The sequence below is a fragment of the Gopherus evgoodei genome, chromosome 9 (genome assembly GCF_007399415.2).
Source record: "Gopherus evgoodei ecotype Sinaloan lineage chromosome 9, rGopEvg1_v1.p, whole genome shotgun sequence".
NCBI lineage: Eukaryota > Metazoa > Chordata > Testudines > Testudinidae > Gopherus > Gopherus evgoodei.
In genome coordinates, this window is record NC_044330.1 from 68489954 (window position 1) to 68509899 (window position 19946).

Below are 19946 nucleotides of genomic sequence, written 5' to 3' on the forward strand. Positions count from 1 at the left end.
ATAGTGTTTCCATTCGAACCTTCTGCCGGCCTTTGCCTCTTTGTGTATTAAAAGGAGTTCTGCATTCCCAGGGCCTGCTTCCCTGTCAGCGTTGCAGGGTTGCCGCTGGGTTGTATCAGCGCAATGGCAGCTCCTGTGGAGAAGCCCTCTCTAGCACTGGGGAGAATGACAGCTGACATGTACAGCTAGGAGACATTCTTAAAAGTCATAGCAAATGTAGATGTGGAATTGCTCTGTAGTAATTGATCGGTACTGTGATATACTGATGGAATGAATAGTGTGGTCAATGTAACTACTGGGGGTTATTGGAACTTCCTGGATGAATGTGTTGATCTGACTGAGTAGGGAGCTGTGGGAAAAGCGAACAGGAAAGCAACCCAGGAGTTCTTGGTAAAGGCAGCCTAGCACACACTTGAAAGAGAGTGGGACAAACTGTTAGCGTCAAGGAAGAGGCAAACTTGTCTTGCCAAGTCTGGAAGCGAACAGCTTTTCAAGGGGACTTTCCCTGAAACGGGGAGAAATGGTTGGTGAGTTAAGGGACCAGACTATGACAATCAGTCTTGGAGATTATGTGGGGTTCTCTGGGAATCTGAGACCTGCCAGGATCCCCGCATGAAATATGATAGGACACCTGGTACCCTAGACATGCATACAGTCTGTTTTATTCCCTTAAGACCTCTTGTCTCTTAAATGCTTTTGTTCTGAGTAAATAAGGCTTAGTCTTGAGAAGGCTGTTTGGTTAGTGTAATAACCACTGTCAGGACTGTTGTGGGGAACAGAGACTATATCACGTAGGTACTCTCAGTTAGTACTAGGGGGCTGCCACTCAGGGCCTGTTCTGACAGCAAGTGAGTCATGTGGTTCCACCTGGGGCCAAGGGATGGCTTGAGGCCCAAGATCTGGTAGTGGAGGGACTTGATGAGACAGGAGGGGTCTGAGGTGCAGTTCTCCTTGTGACTAGAACACCATATTCTCATTGAGGGCAGGACTGTGCTTTGCTAGGCACAGGCCGGCTGTAGGGGTACAAATGTGCAACATGGCTCCTGAGGGAGCTCCAGGAGGGTGCAGGGAGCTTCCCCTCCATGGATAGCCAGCTCCCCTGAGTAGTTCAAAGGAAGGAATGCAGCTCTCCTGACCCTACTAGCAAGGAGAGCTCCTGGCCCTCTCTCCTTGAGCCCTTATAAATGCCTCAAGCTGACCTTGGAGTGGGGAAAAGAAAAAGGGCAATGGTAGGAAATCGAACTCCCCTTCCCACTCCAGTTTGCTCTACTCATTGCCCCAGGACATAGTGACAATGCTGGGCAAGTGTCTGAGGTAGACCCTGGAGAAACTTTAGAAACTCCCAAGGGCGGGTATATTCCTCTGAGGCGCAGTCCTGCTCTATCCCTGTGATGGTGGGTAGCCTTGGGGCCATGGGGGCGGCTTACTCATTCTTTGCCCGTTTACTCCAGGACAGAAAGCATGGAGGATTATGACTACGATTACCTCAGTGTCAATAAAACCTGGGTCCTAACCCCCAAGGCGCAGGAGACAGACGCCACACAAATCCTCAACTCACTGCTGAAGAACTACGACAACAAACTGAGGCCCGACATCGGCAGTAAGTGCCCCCCTCCAAGCTCAGCTTGTTCTTGGTCCCCAGGCCTGTTGGTGTGTGGGGAGGGAGTAAGTTCTTAATGGTTGATTCCAGAAAATGCTCGGTTTGTTCCAGACCTTGTGAGCTTCTTAACAGCAGTGCCCTGTTAGCACCAGCTAGGGGGGAATCCAGTGCTGTGAGCTTCTTCCCAGCAGTGTCCACCAGTACCAGCAAAGAGGACTCCAGCAATGTGAGTTCTTCCCTGCAGTCTCCATCCTGTAATAGAAATAGCCTCAAGCTATTCTAGAACCCCCAGCGCTATGCACCCATGTTCCAGGTCTAGAGCTGATAGCTCTCTTGCGGTCTCCCAGCCCTCAATTCAGGGGCTTTCAGCTTGTGCCTGCCTGTTCCCCCCTTACTCCCATGTTCCTCCCTGTAGGCCCCTGCCCCTGGCTCATCTACATCCTTTTAACTCTCTTTCCAGTCAAGCCAACATTCATCGATGTGGATATCTATGTGAACAGCATCGGGCCGGTCTCCGTCATCCAGATGGTGAGTGTTAAAGGCTACTAGGGCCAAGTGAGATTGTAGGGAGTGAGAACATGGAATTTGGGATCTCAGCTGAGCCCCCTATCCCAGAAATGCCTCCAAATCATTACCATCCCTGTATCATGTATCATGGCCTAGGTGGCACTTCTACAGAGGGATCCAGATTTTCTTCTCCTTCCCTAGGGGAGAGATGCCAGGAGCACAGCTGATTGCTACTGGAGACAGGCAAGGCTGGGACTTGGAAATCTTTGCCTGCCGGGTTCTGGTTTTGCAGGCTAAAAAGAAGGCTGCTTTGGATCCAGGTCTGATGAGGTGTTCACCCCCCGCCACACACACACATACACATCAGCCCTGAAGGGGTTAAGGTGGCTCAGATGAGGGCCAAGTAACCTTATAAACTGCACCTGGAGGAGAGGCAGGGCTGCTAAGGTCTAAGGGATGATGAAGCCCAGCTGGGCAGGAGCAGGCTGGGCTTGTATAATGCCAGAAAGTTGAGAGCAGAAGGGGGCTGCAGGGAACGTGCTGGCGGTCAATCTCTGGGCACAGAGTGGTGGGTAGAAGGAGATGCAGCAGGGAGCACAAGCCCTGGAATCCCGTCCCTGATGGAAGTGGTTTACCCAGAGGAGTTATGGAGAAGAAAGCCTATGCAAGGAAGAAGCCAAAGAAAGAGCAGTGAGGGTTGAGATTGTGCAGACCTTGACTGCCACTGATAGAGTCCCTGGGCTGGAACCTGGAGTAGCAGGTGGGCCCAGGTTCCCGTACCAGCCACTGAGGAAGTGGCACAGACTGGGAATTGAGATGCTGCATGGGCAGATTGTTTGGTGGAATTGTCTGGCAACCCTGGAAGGGGAAAATAACACAGTGACCGGACCGGAGGGCTGAGTCAAGAAGAGAGAGCACCCCAAGTCCTGGAGAGTGAGAGGGACTGTGGAGCAAGTGAGTTACAGAAGGGGTGTCTGGACTGAACAAGAGCAGATACCCAGATGCAGTGATGAGTGAACCCCATTACACCAGGTCCCCCTTCTCCAAATGCCCCAGGTGCCTGTGCTTTGGATAAATGATCCTGCACCACCAAGTGACAGAGGATGTTCTGACAATGATGGATGCTGTTGCCTTCCCGATCTTTGATGCATGAACAGGCATCTTTGCGTGACAGCTTCCCCCAGCCTCGTGGGAAGGAAGGAGATTGCTCTCATTCTCAGGCACCCTTCATACTAGTGAACTGCACTGACGCTGCTGGGATGACAGTGTGTCATGATGAGATGTTAGGCTGTGTGAGAGAGAGCAGTGTAAGTAACCGGGAGATAGGAGTATACACCCTGGGGATAGTTGCTATGGTAATGGAATCATAGTGTGAAATATAGGTGCATGAGCTTGTAAGTTGCCATGTATGAGATCTGGATGGGTCAGACTGAGCAGCCATAATTAATGTTCATATTTTAATTGCAGTGGTATATACAGGCCCCAGACAAGAACCAGGACCCCACTGCACTAGGCCCTGTAAAAACACATAACGGAAAGAGGGTCTCTGCCCCAACGGGCGTACAAGCTAACACTAGGTGATTGGAAAATGCCAATTTTGGGAGGGAGAAATTTATAAAAAGTTCCTTTTCCCCAGAAAACTTTTCATGAAATCCATTCATGGGTTCAGTAAAAAAAAACAAACTGAAAGGTTCTGAAGATAGTTATCAGTAAAATTTGGGCTGGGGGATTAAGGGAGTTTTTGGTTTCCAGGAACTCTATTTTATTTTATCTTACCAAAAAAAACAAATTAAAGCTGAAAGTTTGTACCAGACCCTGGAAATTTTTCAGTTTCCATTCTTTTTCATTGAAAAAATTGATAATTTCAATCAAGACAAAGATGTTCTGCAAATGGGTTCATTTTTGTTGAGCCACCATTTTGAGTATGTGTGTGAGGGAGGGGGGGTGTTGTTGTTGTTGTTAAGTTTTGATGAAAACATTTGGACTGTCTCTAAATTTATGCCATAAGGTGTAGCAGTGTTTGCCCCTGGAAAGTGTATACTGCAGATGGCAGCATGCAAGCTACCCAGATGGGGACCTGGCTGTGCACTGCTTGAATAATAAAGATATTATCAGGAGGCTTAGGGAATGACTCCCTCATCTTATATTCAGAAGGCCTCTTCCATTGCTTCCCCTTGCCCAGTGCTTTTCAGGGAGGTGGCTCAAGGCAGGTGAAAGTTACACACCTGGGTGATGAGAACACCCTCTCAAGGAGGAGAAGAGGAGGGGTGCAGCAGGATGGCTGCCATGTTGAATTTCTTAGCTGCATTCCAGGTAGCCCAGTGGGTAAGGCAGACAACCAAGCCAGCACTGTCCAGCGCTGCTAGCTGTACTATACATACTGGAACCTTGGCATCAATTGAGAGGGACTTAGAAGGATGCAAGGGATATGAGGTGGGATGCAATCATATGATTGCTCCATATTGCTGCCACTATCCCAGATGTGAGACAGAGTCCACTGCTCACCGCATACAGCCATCAGATCTTAATGTACTATTCAAAGCCAGTGTGGGGATATGGTAAGGTCTGAGAAAATCAGCAAATAAAAATCCCTGATCTTAATAATTACAGGACTGGTCACTCTGATTCTCTGTATTCTGCCCATTCCTTCTCCCTGTCCATTCCTCCTATCTATTTCCTCTCTGGTTCCATGTATCCCATCTGTAAAGGAAAGCTCTAGGTCTGTATATACATGTAATAAGTAGTTAACAGATAAGTGCCAGTCGATGACACTCAAGACTAGGTAGCGTTTGTGGACTAATAACATCCTTTGTGTACTGTAGATGGCTTTGTCAGTGCAGCGCTTTACATCAGTTCTTAACATGCTGTGAGCAGTGGGATTGTGAGCTCTTAACACCGCACACTCCCTCCTAACAAATCCACTCCTCAGTGTTTCCATGAGTTCCCTTATATTTCCCTTAACAAAGCAGACGACTGCTGTCTGTCTAAAGGGCTTTCATTTTACCAAGGAGTAAACAACAACAAGACAGACTCAAAGTAAAGTCTCCATGGAAGAGCATAGTGTGTGCATCTCCTCTGTAGGCAGCAGCGACTTGGGGAACAAAATGAGTCCTCAGAAATGTAAAGGTGCAGAACACCTAAAACAAAAGGCCTCAGTGTGAAGCTACAGACAGCTGTATGGCTGCTACAACTCTATTTCCATATGTCACCTCCACCTCCTCCATCTCACTGTATCCCAACAACTCTTCCTCTGTTTCATCTTCTAGCTCCTTTAAGGCATAGAATCAGAGAATATCAGGGTTGGAAGGGACCTCAAGAGGTCACCTAGCTCAGCCACCTGCTCAAAGCAGGACTTAATCCCCAGCTAAATCATCCCAGCCAGGGCTTTGTCAAGCCTGGCCTTAAAAACCTCTAAGGAAGGAGATTCCACCACCTCCCTAGGTAACCCATTCCAGTGCTTCACCACCCTCCTAGTGAAAAAGCTTTTCCTAATATCCAACCTTAACCACCTCCACTGCAATTTGAGACCATTACGCCTTGTTCTATCGTCTGGTACCACTGAGAACAATCTAGATCCATCCTCTTTGGAACCCCCTTTCAGGTAGTTGAAAGCAGCTATCAAATCCCCCCTCATTCTTCTCTTCTGCAGACTAAATAATCCCAGTTCCCTCAGCCTCCCCTCATAGTCATGTGCTCCAGTCTCCTAATCATTTTTTTTGACCTCCACTGGACTCTTTCCACTTTTTCCACATCCTTCCTGTAATGTGGGGCTCAAAACTGGACACAGTACTCCAGATAAGGCTTTATCAATGCCGAATAGAGGGGAATGATCACATCCCTCGATCTGCTGGCAATGCCCCTACTTATACAGCCCAAAATGCGGTTAGCCTTCTTGGCAACGAGGGCACACTGTTGACTCATATCCAGCTTCTCGTCCACCATAACCCCTAGGTCCTTTTCTGCAGAACTGCTGCCTAGCCATTCGGTCCCTAGTCTGTAGCAGTGCATGGGATTCTTCCTTCCTGAGTGCAGGACTCTGCACTTGTCCTTGTTGAACCTCATCAGGTTTCTTTTGGCCAAATCCTCTAATTTGTTTAGGTCCCACTGTATCCTATCCCTACCTTGCAGCGTATGTACCACTCCTCCCAGTTTAGTATCATCTGCAAACTTGCTGAGGATGCAGTCCACGCAGTCCTCCAGATCATTAATGAAGATATTGAACAAAACCGGCCCCAGGACCGACCCTTGGGGCACTCTGCTTGATACCAGCTGCCCACTAGACATGGAGCCATTGATCACTACCTGTTAAGCTCGACGATCTAGCCAGTTTTCTATCCACCTTATAGTCCATTCATCCAGCCCATACTTCTTTAACTTGCTGGCAAGAATACTGTGGGAGACCGTATCAGAAAGTTCTTTGGAGCTCCTGGGAAGCCCCTTTATGCCAGAGCAAGTTTTATTGTGAAGGTGTACTATAGCTGATGTGGCCTCCTTCCACCCTCAGTGCCTTGTCTGGAATGAGGGAGAGGCAGATGCAGAGGTCTAGAGCTGTGTCTTTATTCACAAAAGCTACAAATTAGTTTGCTTTCTGCACACCACTTTCTGCTGTGAACACAATGTTCAGATCCTGGACTGAGTGTATTGTGTGCAGTTCTGGTCACCCATGTGTAAGAAGGATGAATGCAAAGTGGAACAGGTGCAGAGAAGGGCTACTAGGATTATCAGAGGAATGGAGAATCTGTCTTATGAGAGGAGACACAAGCAGTGTGGCTTGTTTAGCCTAGTCAAGCAAAGGCTGAGGGGAACTACGATTGCTCTCTATAAATACAGCAGAGGGATAAATACCAGGGTAGGAGAGGAGTTATTTACATCAACTGCCAATGTTGGCACACAAACAAATGGATATAAACTGGCCAGCAACAAGTTTAGGCTTGAAATTAGATGATTTCTAACCCTCAGAGGAGTGAAGTTCTGGAACAGGCTTCCAAGGGGACCAGTGGGGGCAAAAAATCTGACTGAGTTTGATAAGTTTTGTGGATGGGATGGGATGAGGAGACTGCCTACAATGGCATGTGGCCAATCGGTGGCTGCTACTACAAAGATCCCCAATGCCCAGAGACAGGACACTAGATGGGGAGGGCTCTGAGTTACTACAGAGAATTCTTTCCCAGGTATCTGCCTTGTGGGTTTTGCCCATGTGCTCAGAATCTAACTCATCTCCATATTTGGGGTCAGGAAGGAATTTTTACCTAGGATCGATCGGCAGAGACTCTGGGGGGTTCTCGCCTTCCTCTGCAGCATGGGGCATGGGTCACTTGCAGGTTTAAACTAGTGTAAATTGTGGATTCTCTGTAACTTAGTCTTTAAATCGTGATTTCAGGACTTCAGTAACTCAGCCAGAGATTAGGGGTCTGTTATAGGAGGGAGTGGGCGAGGTTCTGTGGTCTGCAATGTGCAGGAGGTCAGACTAGATGATCAGGATCAGCTCTTCTAGCCTTAAAGTCTATGAGTAATGCCCAGGGAATGTCCCTCTAGATTCCTGGACAGGCTTTGGAAGCAACTGAAGGAGATTGTTCCTATCCCCTATTTTAGGGGAGGAGGGATAGCTCGGTGGTTTGAGCATTGGCCTGCTAAACCCAGGGTTGTGAGTTCAATCCTTGAGGGGGCCATTTGGGGATTTGGTCCTGCTTTGAGCAGGGGTTTGGACTAGATGATCTCTTGAGGTCCCTTCCAACCCTAATAATAATCTAATCTGTGATTACACTCTGTCCAGCAAATGCTGAGGGAACTTGGGGAGATCATGCTGTGTAGACATGGTTCCAGATGCTCAGGTGGTGTAAAGGAGCATGCCTCCATTGAGGTCATAGTTGATTTACACCATTTGAGGACCTGGCCTGTGATCCACAGAGCTGATCACTATATGCACCTATAGCATTGACATGTGAGAGTGATCTACTTCTCTCTGACCTCCACTCACAAAAATCCCCTTCTCCCCAAAAGCTCTACCCTTTCCTCAAGCGAGGAAATGTAAGTCAGGAGATGCAACTGAGAGTTTAGAGCATGAGCTGAGAGGGAGGGTGTTTTTAAGTATTAGCGCAAGTTTTTAATCCTTTTCTAAATTGGGATCCAGGAATGTGCAGAATCTCTGGTGCAGGCACTGTGCACTCACTGTGCATAAGGAGCATTAAGGCATGGCTGGCTCTGGGAAATGACCCACATCTGCAGGGCTCCAGCAGGGAAGTTGCTTTTGCTAGGCCGATTCACACAGCTGCAGCCTCTAACAAGCAGAACTTTTTGTGCACTAAATAATCACTGTAGCCAGTACTTCCATTCTGATGAACCGTTGGGGGCAAAGCAATGGGGCCTGGGAAGCATGATGCCACCGGCTCTCGGCCTCGCGAGACAGCGAGTCAGAGCTGGCCCCACTGGGTTTTTTTATAGTACGTGCACATGTTGCTAACATGGCAGATCTGAGTTGGATTCCCAGCTCCTCCTCCTTCGCTGTGACCAGAAGCCAAGAGTTTCAAAGGTGAGCCTAATATTATTGGCTGAGAAGGCTCCCACTTCATGACATCTCAGGCTGGAACCCCCACAACTGTGGCCCCCAAGAACTCAAATCACTTTTGAAAAGCTCTGAGACTACAGGGTAGGTTTGCAAAGGCACATGTGGCAACTAGGTGCCTAACTCTCACTCGCCTCCAATAGGAGTCAGGTGCCAAAGTGCCACTGCAATTCCACCTGTGGGTGTCAGAGGAGCAGTAGCTCTTTAGGAATGATGAAAGGAAGTGAGACAGAACTTGTCCTGGCCTAAGGAGACTGCTTTGTCTCTGTACGGTTCCTAGCTCTCCAGACTCCAGCAGATGCAGACTGCTTTTCACACAGATGCTAGAAATTAGAACTTTCTGTTGGTACTGTCTTCAGTAGCATTGGCAGAAATACAATACCCAACCCTCTGAACATTTGATCCAAATTCTTCTACCTTCTGGTTTTAGTAGAAACCGCTCACATCTGATCTTTTACCTTTTCTGTGCTGCTGCTTTTTAACCAAGGAACCTCTTCACCACTTCTACCCCAAACTCTGAGCTCTTCCTGGTTGCCTGATCGCTCTCTGAATTTTTTCCCATATGCAAAGAGCAAACCATGTACTTTCAGTCTAGGTGACCTGCATTTCAAAGTAAGGAAATCAACAACTAGACAAAGAACAAGAGTGTGCCTGCGAGAGCATTGTGTGTGAGACTTGCTTTGTGACCTTCTGCATTTGAGCTGGAAAATAGCTCTGCTAGCAGCAGACACTCCTCTAAACGTAAAGGTGCAGTACACAGGGAACAAAATGCTAATATCTTTCAGTTACCTCAATACTTATAGTCTTAGCTAAACATGCCAGTACCCCTTCTAGTGGCTGGTCTACGTGGAAGATAAGAGCCTACTACTGCTACTGGAAGGGGCGGCAACCCGGGGGGGGGCGCTCTGCCAGCACCACGGGCGGCAGGAGGCTGCCTCTGGCAGCTTGCCTGCAGAGGGTCCACTGGTTCTGAGGCTTCGGAGGACCCTCCGCAGGCAAACCGCCGGAGGCAGCCTGCTTGCCGTGCTTGGGGCGGCAAAATCCCTAGAGCCACTACTGGCTGATGGAGCTATTCCTTTAGCTCCAGTAGTAGTGGTCTGTGCTTTTGGTGCTGTAACTTACAGGTTCAGTGTCTCTGATGCCCTGTGGTGGGGATGATTACATGCAAGTGGAATTAAAGGCCCTTATGCAGGCAACCAAGTCTGAGTGTTGAACACACCATGGTTTCCTTTCAACACCGTACTGTAATAGTTAACTACCTAGCCCGATGGGATCCTGATCCATGAGTAGGGCACATAGGTGCTATGGAAATGCAAATTAATTATAATACCCCCTTCATCCATCAATGTGGCACTATTTTATCAGTGGTAGGAGCTGTAGTCTTATTCATCTCTGGTTCAACCTTCAAATGATAAATCACATCAGGGCAGAAAACTTATTTTGTTCCTTAAAAATGAAAAGGGGATTTGAAAGGCCCTGCTTTAGGAGTGAATTTAGGATCCTTCTCATCAATCATCCAGTGTGAACAGTGTTATTAATCAGGAGCTAGCTGAAGGCAGACAGGCTGAAAAAATGCAAACAAGCTTTACAGTATCCTGTACAGACTGAAAGGATCATCTATCTCATCTGTGTATGTTGATTATTGGCTCATACTTAGAGTTATTTATTAATAATGGACAAACCTCTCAATCCCTGCACAAAAGAAAGAAGGATCTCTCTGAAATTTCCCACATGACACATCAACCCAGGGGAGAGCTTTTCTGCTGAGCTGGTGAAAATCAGAAAAGGTATGGTAAAAATTTGGGGGCTGATTTTGTTCCCCACTGCCTTTCAGCTGGTAAAGTCATTTTTCCCAGCGTAAAGCAGATGTAAAACAGTCTCAAGTCAGGGGAGTGCTGACGTGAGAGTCAGGATGCCTGGGATCTAGCTCTACCACTGACCTGCCGGGTGACCGTGGCAGATCACTTCCCCACCATCTGTATGTCTTGTTGTTTGCAGATTGTAAGCTCCTCATGGCCAGCACTGTCTCTTACGGTGTCTGTGCAGGACTAGCACAATGCAGTCCTGACCTTGGCTGAGGCCTCTAGCACCACTGAAGCATCAGTAAGCACTGGTAGCATGTTGCATCACTTTGCCCAGGCATGACCCAGGAGGAAGACAGTGGAGAAACATAGAATATCAGGGTTGGAAGAGACCTCAGAAGGTCATCTAGTCTAACCCCCTGCTCAAAGCAGGACCAATCCCCAGACAGATTTTACCCCAGTTCCCTAAATGGCCCCCTCAAGGATTGAACTCATAACCCTGGGTTTAGCAGGCCAATGCTCAAACCGCTGAGCTATCCCTCCTGCCTAATTATGCCCATGAGTGTGTTCTGAAAATGGCCCTTGCCCTTTTCTTGGCTCATCTTGTTTCCAAGCCCCAGATACCCCATTCTGGAATCTGGCTGAGCTGGGTTTGGCTCAGGTGCTGAGTGGGGACAAGTTCTGTGGGAGCTAGGGGGCACAGTCAGAGTTGGGTGGACAGTGTAAATCAGGTGGGGTGATGAGGAATGAGGCAGGAGAGTATGGCGGTGGGGCACCAGTAGATCCCTTCCTTGTTTATTTCCAGATGGGTCATCTTGTGGCTTGGGTGTTAGCTGGTCTCCACTGAAAACACCTTCATCCTTAACTCTCCTTTAGCAAAGGGCTTTGTTAAGTGTCCTTAGGAGTCATTATTACGACACATTTCTTTGCAAGGGGCAGCTTCAGGGCGTCGGACTCAGTGGGATTGCTGACTTGACTGATTTAATTCTGCGTCTTCCGCACAATCCACCATGTGTGTGAGATTAAACTCCCTTCCTAGGACAGACACTGATCACACAGGGAGGGAATGAGGGATCTCGCACCCTCTCCGGAGCTTGGAGGAGAGTCTGCAATGTACTTGCCCAGCAGAAATGATTGTTGTTTGGTTGTCCCTTCTCTGGGGCACGCTGTTGATTTGATCTGACCTGCACTCAAAGCCCCTGGGTGCACTGACTAACCAGTGCAATGAAATACAGCCTCACAACAGGGCAAGATGCCCCAAAGAGTCATTTTCGGATCTGGAGAGTGTTTGAACATCACCAGGGAGCCATCAGTGCAGGTGAGATCGCAGGCAGGCTGAAGACAGAGTGGGAATGGCTGATAGTGAGCTGCCCAAGGGAATGGCTGGTGTGAGCATGGCAGATTGGATAAGAATATGCACCAAATCCCAATCAGATGGAATCCCATTGACTTTTATGGACCCAGTGTGTGGGCCCTAGGGAGGAAAGGGCAGAGGGAAGGGGGTAAGAGGCACATCAGCAAAGACAATGAAGCCCCCAGTGATAAGGATGGAGGAGAAGCCAATCAAGGAGAGGCAGTCAGAGAACTTTGAGATAAAGGAGAGGTCTGACCTGGGAACTGGAGATAAGCTGGTAAGGAGATGTTCGAGGAAAGAGACTTGAAGGAAGAGAAGGGCCTTGTCACAATGTGACTGGCCCCTTTAAGAAGAAGGAGGCAAGTGCAGCTGTGCTTGGTCAGCTGTCTCCCAGCTGGGCCCTAGAAGACAGGAAGGGACCAGGTAGAGGTGCCTGGAAGCAGGTGAAAGGTAGGAGCAACAGGGAGTTGCCAAGGGAAGGAGCTGTTGGAAGACTGAAGGTGAGCTGTCATGGTGAGCTGCTGGCAGTGAGTTTGCAGGAAAGCTGTTGGGAGGATTAGTTAGAGCTGGGGAGCCCTGCTGAGTGGCAGGGGAGGCTTGTGTAGAGGCCCCTAGGAATGCAGGGAAGAACCAGTGTGGTCAGTGTAAGCTGAGCCCAGAAGCAAGGTGTTGACTCTGAAGAGAGGTCCCCAGGAGCAGGAGTAAGACTCAGATGAGGAGGAGACCTGGGCAGTGAAACACTGCGGAGAGCCTCTTGCAGGAGATCTCATGTGGGGCTATAGGAGAAGATTCCTGGGAGAGAAACAGGCCTGGGAACTCTCAGGCAAATGGCTGGGGGAGTGGGGCTAAAGGAGCTGGGACTACATGTTTATTGACTTTCGAGTGGGTGACCTGCGAATGGGATTGAAGAGCTTCTGTCTTGTCACCTTGTTCTCCTTTGGGGATATGAGAGAACTTCCTTTTACCATGAGGGATCTGTGGACTGTAGTGTTTTTATATGAATAAAAAGGTTGAATTTGCTGTTGACAATAGATCTTTGCATGGGTGGCTGGAGGGGGAAACTGAGGCAGGTCATGCCTGTGCTGTCAAGGTTGGCTGCAGGAGGGCACTCATGTCAGGGTCACTTTGTAATGTTTTGCCACCAGGGGTACGTCCAGAGGCCACCCTAGGAAAGGCCTGGAGGAGAGAGTGGAGAGGCTGAAGCTACTGTTAGGAGTTCAAGTAACATTGACAAAGCTGAGTCGCAGAGCTAACCACACAGCTAGGCCAGGGTTTCTAAAGGGCCCAAAGGAAGCCGTACACGTAGCTCCTATCATCTCTCAGTGGGATTTGGGCACCTGACTCACCTCAGAAATCCCAGCCTCCAACTGCATCTGATGAGGCAAGTGTAAAAACATCCTGATTCATTATTCAAGGACACAGCTCTGCCACAGACACTTACCGAGGCTGTACGCTGAGATGCTTGGGCGGGGGCCAGGAACATGGCTGGCCAAATGAGCTGTCACAAACAATGCGGCTATTTTCAAAGCTGCCTAGGGGATTTGGATGCCCAGTTAGAGTCCCATTAATCTTGATGGCATGTGAGTGCCTGAATCCCCTTGGCAGCAGCTTTGCAAATCTCAGTATTAGCTCTTTGGTCTCATTGTGAATCATTTACAAAACTATAGTGGTTCTCTTCAATGGTGCTCATGAGAACAGGCATTTGGAGGTGGTGAGGGGGGAGGCTGTGGCAATGGGGGGAGGGGTGATGCTTTCTGTTGGAGACCTGAGGGACCAAGAAGTTCTGCTTTTTAATTGTTTTTTGCTGATGGTGGCTGTTTGCTGGAGGGATTTACAGCTCTTTTGTTGTGGGATGGGTTTATCGCTATAGATTACAGTGTTAACTGGTGTCAAGGGCACTTAGAGCCTTCCTTCTGGGGTGTTTAAATTAAAAAAATAAATCAGTAAAAATAAGAGTTCACTAAATAACGTGAGAGTTGGTGTGGATGGGAGGGGAGCAGGGATAGTGAGAACTTCCTGGGCCATGGAGTGCTGTGTCCTCACGGCAGACTCTGGCTCAGACCTCTCCCCTCTCTGGATCCTCAAGATACAACATTTCATTCCCCTGCAAAGCACAAAACTCAACCACACAAGCACAGGGGCAACCACACAATTATTGAATAAACATGGCAATAATAAACTTAAGCACGGTGCCTCCCTGAGTGTGCAAAAGTGATGGTGCTACTTGTAAGCCCCAGGACATGAGTCAACACAGCAGTGACTCATGGAGGCTGGTGACTCTTCACCATGATATTTGCAAGGACCATGGGAAAAGGAAATGGAACAAGCCAAAGACATGAACAGGTGGCAATAGACCACATGCCCTGGAATGCTGTGCTGGGCATGGTGGGGTAGGCGCAATGCTCCACACCAGAGCTGGTTGAAATGCTGGAAATGTTACCATTCGGAGTAGGTTGCTTCTTGTACCCACTGTGCACTGGTGCAAATGACCACACAAGATGCACAAGGGAGAAGCAGGCCACTGAAATTCATCTATGGCCAAAGCCAGCTCACTGAAGTGCCTGTGGCTTCAATGGAAGTTGCACTGCTTCCTCATACATTATTCATAGCAGATTATTCACTCAGCTCTCTGCATAAGTGGTTGGATAGACCCCCATAGCAGTTAAATCTCTGAACATGTGCTTTTGATAATTCTTCCATATTTCTTTAGCAAATAGTAGTGTCTCTATTACATCTATAATACTGCACCTAGTTGCAGTAGTTACTATGCAGCATGCAAACTAAATTGGCCATGAAAAACATATTTTCCAAGACGAACTGCTGCAGAATAGATCTGCATCTGTGGCGCACTTGTTAAAATGCTGGAGGGGTGGAGGAGCCCATGTTTGTTCATGATCAGCTGATGCGTAATTAACTTACAAATGTTGTCTTGTAAAATATAAATTATATCCTCATTGGACACACTTTAATTTAAAGTTTAAGAGCAGCTTGTGTGAAGAAAACTCCCCACCGACTGCTTTCATGTACATCTCAAGTAGTCAGGGAAAGAGGGCTTCAGAGTGAAAGCTGACAAAAGTGACTGCTATGAAGGAAAGTCTGGTTCCACAAAGCTGACTTGAGAAAGGTCCCTTGTTCTGATCTCTGGGTGAAAAGAGATGGAAACAAACTCTTGGGTTATTTAGTCTGTCTTTCTGTATCAGAGCAATAGCTCACTTTGAAGGCAGTGAGTGTAGTGGTTAGAGCAGGGGTGGGCAAACTTTTTGGCCTGAGGGCCAGATCTCGGAATAGAAATTGTATGGCAGGCCATAAATTCTCACAAAATTGGGGTTGGATGTGGGAAGGGATGAGGGCTCCAGCTGGGTGTGCAGACTCTGGGATAGGGCTGGGGATGAGAAGTTTGGGGTGCATGAGGGTGCTCTGGCCTGGGATCAAGGGGTTAGGAGGGCAAGAGAGGGATCAGGGCTGGGGCATGGGGTTGGGGCATGGGGAGAGGCTCAGGGGTGCAGGGTCCAATGGCGTACCTCAAGCGGCTCCTGGAAGTAGTGGCATGTCCCTTCTCTGGCTCCTACGCGGAGGTGCAGCCAGGCGACTCTGCACACTGCCTCATCTGCAGGTACCACCCCTGCAACTTCCATTGGAGCACCGGAGGGGACCAGTGGAGCTTGTAGAAGCCAGAGCAGGGCCATGCCACAGCTTCCGGGAGCCATTTGGTGCACTTCCCAGCAGGAGCTCTGAGGCCAGCTTAAAACTGCCCGTGGGCCAGATCTGGCCTGCGGGTCGTAGTTTGCTCACCCCTGGGTTAGAGCATGAAATGAGACTCAGGCATCCTCCTGGATTCTAGTCAGGGCTTTGCCACTAAATCAATATGTGCAAGTCACAGGTCAGTTGCTTTATGATTCTTTTTCCTCATCTGTTAAAAAGGAGCAATAAAAACTGCCAGGCTCAAAGGAATATTTACATCTTGACTATACTAGCTTGATTGGCCTGGAGTAAGTAGAGAGGAAACTAGACTGCAGTTCTGAAATGGGTGTAATATACCTTTTTTTGTTGTTTTTTTTAAAGGTGTTCAGATACTCTGGTACTGAGCACAATATAACTGTATAGATGATGATAATTTTTCCCAAATATATTAAAATCCTACATTTACATTATGCTTCTCTTTTCCTGAAAGATCTCAAAATGCTTCACACACAAACACTCTAGACAGGAATCTCTTAACTCCACACTCATCTGTTCAAATATTCCACCTCTGGGGTGGAAAATGATGTCTGTGTAACAGCACACAGCAACATTACAGAACTGCATATGGCAGAAAGGTCCAGATTCTCATCCTGGCCGCACCAATGTAACTCCATTGATTTCAGAGCCATTGCTCTGGTTTCATGCCAGTGTAACTGGGTCAGTATCTGACTGAAAATGAAGAAGAATGCGGTCTGCATTTGAAGTAGATGTACTATGTACTATCCAGTCCGAAAATGTGTACTGCTTATTTGGAGCTCCATTCACTTCAGAGAGCTTTGGATTAAGCCCTTGGCTTCTAAGCATGGCTCATCATTCTATCCTGGTTCATTGTTAGAGCTGCTTGAATCTTTCAAAATTTTCGCAGCTATTCGTTCCGGTTTTCAAACAGCACTTTGCTTCAACCCCTTATTAATGAATGTTCACGTGAACCAGTTCTTGTTCACACAAGTGTTTGGGGAATGGCTGTTCTTCATACCAGTCCTGGTACCTCCATACACACAGAAGAGTGCCCAGGATATAGTTGTTCTCAAAAAAACAAAACAACAAAACCACAACTCTTGATCAATCAGGGACCTGTAACAACATCATGTGACTGAGGTGACCAATCACATATCATGACAAACAAATGTCCAGTTGAACAGTTACTGACCAGGGCACATAAAACACATTCACAGAAATCAGGATCAGCTCCCCAAGAGGAAAAGGGCTGGTTTATTCACAATGAATAATTCAGCCTGCTCCATTTATTAGTAGAGCATACACTAATCCCCCTCCAGCTATCTCCTCTCAGTGACATCCATGTCAGTAATTTATTTATAAGCAGTTTATTGTGTAGAAAACATATGGAATCAGTTAACAATGGAATGAAAGTTGGGTTTTTGTCACTTTAAGAAGAAAGCTCAAAAAAAAATTAAAACCTGATCTGTTGCCTCCTGGGGAAAGTTCTTGCTTTGGGATTTATTTCTGGAGAACAAAGCCCCGAGGTTAATTAACATCTGTGCTCCCCAATCAAATGCTGAAACGGGAAAGTTGGTTGTACTCAATCAAGAGTCTTAAATTCGCCACTGGAATTTCAATGCAGGGAGGCAGGTGACTTCACTTGTGTAACAAGTAACTAAGACAAGGGCCTCAGGACTTTGAGCAACATAGAAGACAACATTCATAATTAAGCAACCGTCTCTCGTAAGTTCCAGATGTTCCTCCTGGCAAGAACATTTCTACTCTGAATTCATTTCCTGGCAGCACTGGGAGAAAGCACCTATCCTTTAACTAATCTTGCTGTTGATTTTTTTTCTGTCTGGCCAAGCTATTTTTAACACTTGGCCTGAAATCAATGGGGACCTTTCATGAAGGACATTGACTGAAGGCTTTTCCTGTCATTTCACACAAGCTCTCTGCCTGGTCTACAAGTGACTGCATAACTCTTGATTCTCCATCCTTAACATAACCAACAAGGATACCCACCCATGTTCTTAACACCTTCCCTGCTGCTGCTGATTTGGCAAAATCACACAGTCATGCCTCTTCAACTTTCCATTTCTTTCATTAGAACATACACTAAAGATGCACTCTTAAAAGTCCACCCATTGGTTAATGCTCTGTCTGTAACCATGGCAGCTACATTTCTCTCTATCTCCTTCCAGAAGCCTAAGATGGCACGTGATTGTCTATCTGTAATTAAGTCATAACACTGTTTTGCTGTGGCAGCGGGGCCTTCTCTAACCATGCCTTTGCCAACAGATTGACCAGTCCTCCTTCCTCCCGGCACTATGTAAGGGAGGATATTGCTACACACTCTGTTGGTGGTACTCTGCCTGTATGTCCTCCAGGAGCACTATCCTTTGCTGAGACATTGAAAGAGAGCTGCCCAAATTTACCCCGAACGCATGGACACAGACAAGTTTGGGAGCATGGTGTGGACTCACATACGGGGGTGACACACAGCTGTATTGTGAACAAACCCACAGCATGGACACAACCATGTTCATTTTAAATGGAACAGATAAGTGAGTCTCAACCTGGTTACCAAAATACCATGGTATGTACAGTGTGTATGGGCCATTAATGGCTGTGTCAGGTAATCCAGGTCTGATTCCTGATTCTGGTCATTTTTCCCTGAGCAACCATGACTTGGTTTGTCCAAATACCAGGAAAAGAACCACAGTGGCAATTTTGAAAGAAATGGCCTTTGAGACGCACCAATAGTTGCCACATGAAGAATGGAGATATTTTCAGGGTGGGGTGGATTTATCTGAGCTGGTAGCTTCAGATCTTTTCTGAGGAGTTATGTGTATTAAGAGCTTAGCTCCTCACAGCTAAGATCAAGTGTACTATCTCCTAATGCTGGTCAGAATCCAGAATTTCCATTCCCTGGAAAATTATAGTTTGAATTTCTTTTCATGCTGAATCAAAAAAGAACTTGACATTTCAATACTTCCTGTAAATGAAAATTCCCAAAAATTTCAATTTGAGACAATCAAAACATTTTGTTTCCATAATGTTGATTAGTTTGGTTTCAATGTCGTCATTTCATTTAGACTTTACGTTATTTAGTATTTTATATTAATGTCAAAATGAAATTAATCAAAATGAGTCAAATCAAAACATTTTTGTCTTATGGAAATGAAATGTGAAAGTTGAAATGATTCTTTTCAACTTTTTTCCCGTAGGAAGTGTTGTCTAAATCTCTTTCCCACAAAACATTTTGATTTCAACAAAACTTCATTTTTTGACAAACTGTTCCATTTAATATTTTTGGACCAGCTCTAATATATCTCCATTAAAGTGTATTGGTTACTATTGCATGGTCTATTAGCCATCGTGTATAAGTTTATAACTATTAATTGAAGAACACTACCTGGAAGCAATGGCTATGGGTGATCACTGGCAGGCCTGGCTTGGGGTCCCATTGTTGGGGCAGTGTGCAGGATGTTCAGGATTGCATATGCATGGAGAGTGAATTCCCCTGAGTGTAATAATAATAATAATTAAAAAAAAAAAAAGACAGCTCCCTTCCTGAAAGGAATGAATGGAAGCAGAGAAACATCTTTGGCAGAATCCTCTTCTTGCCCCACTTAGCACGCGTGAGAGTTCAGTAACTAGACAGAGTCATAGAGATCTGAAATGGAATTTGCATACTGTCAAAGCTGTGTCCATTCCACCTGCTGAAGGATGCATTAATCAGACTCTAGAATGCCTTCTGTGTGAACCTACAAGGATCTGGCATTTAATCATCAAAGACACAAATTACACATAAACAGCAGTGGTTTGGTGACACAGCCAGTTTGAGAGCCAGCAAGGCACCAGTGCTGGCCACATCAAAGAATCTCTCTACCTCCCTTTATCTGCCTCTCTTAACTCTCCCCTGCGTGCACACCTTCCCTGCATCTCCAAGCCATCATTAATTGCTTTTTTCCCCCCTCCTGATTTGTACACATTTGGATTAGTGCTCACAGGAGAGATTTATTGCATTTGCTAGTTCCCGACCTGGCTACAGCAGGGGCTGTGCAAACTTCCCTTGCACTTTCTGCCAAAGCACCTCCGTTCTGATCTGCAGCAGGCCCAGCTATTTGGACCACCACACAGACAATTAAACCCATGTTCGGTCTGCAGAACATCCTGCGACTGCCTCACAGCAGCTCTGCAATGCTCTCACACCACCCCTGCAAAACCCTTTGCAATCTCTGCACAAGTGTCATCCAAATCCCAGCCAGGCCTGACCAAAGCAATCTGAACCCAGCTCTGTAGATAGAATCATAGAATATCAGGAGGTCATCTAGTCCAACCCCCTGCTCAAAGCAGGACCAATCCCCAGACAGATTTTTGCCCCAGACCCCTCTATGGCCCCCTCAAGGATTGACCTCACAACCCTGAGTTTAG

General features: G+C 47.1%; 1 protein-coding gene across 1 annotated transcript in view; it reads left to right on the forward strand.

Moving 5' to 3' along the window:
• Positions 1-19946, forward strand: part of LOC115657893 (gamma-aminobutyric acid receptor subunit gamma-4) — a 96847-nt gene that overhangs the window by 10596 nt on the left and 66305 nt on the right. The window contains exons 2-3 of the mRNA XM_030576226.1: positions 1452-1600; positions 2061-2128. Coding sequence (XP_030432086.1) covers positions 1452-1600; positions 2061-2128 — 217 coding nt within the window. The remainder of the gene's footprint in view (positions 1-1451; positions 1601-2060; positions 2129-19946) is intronic.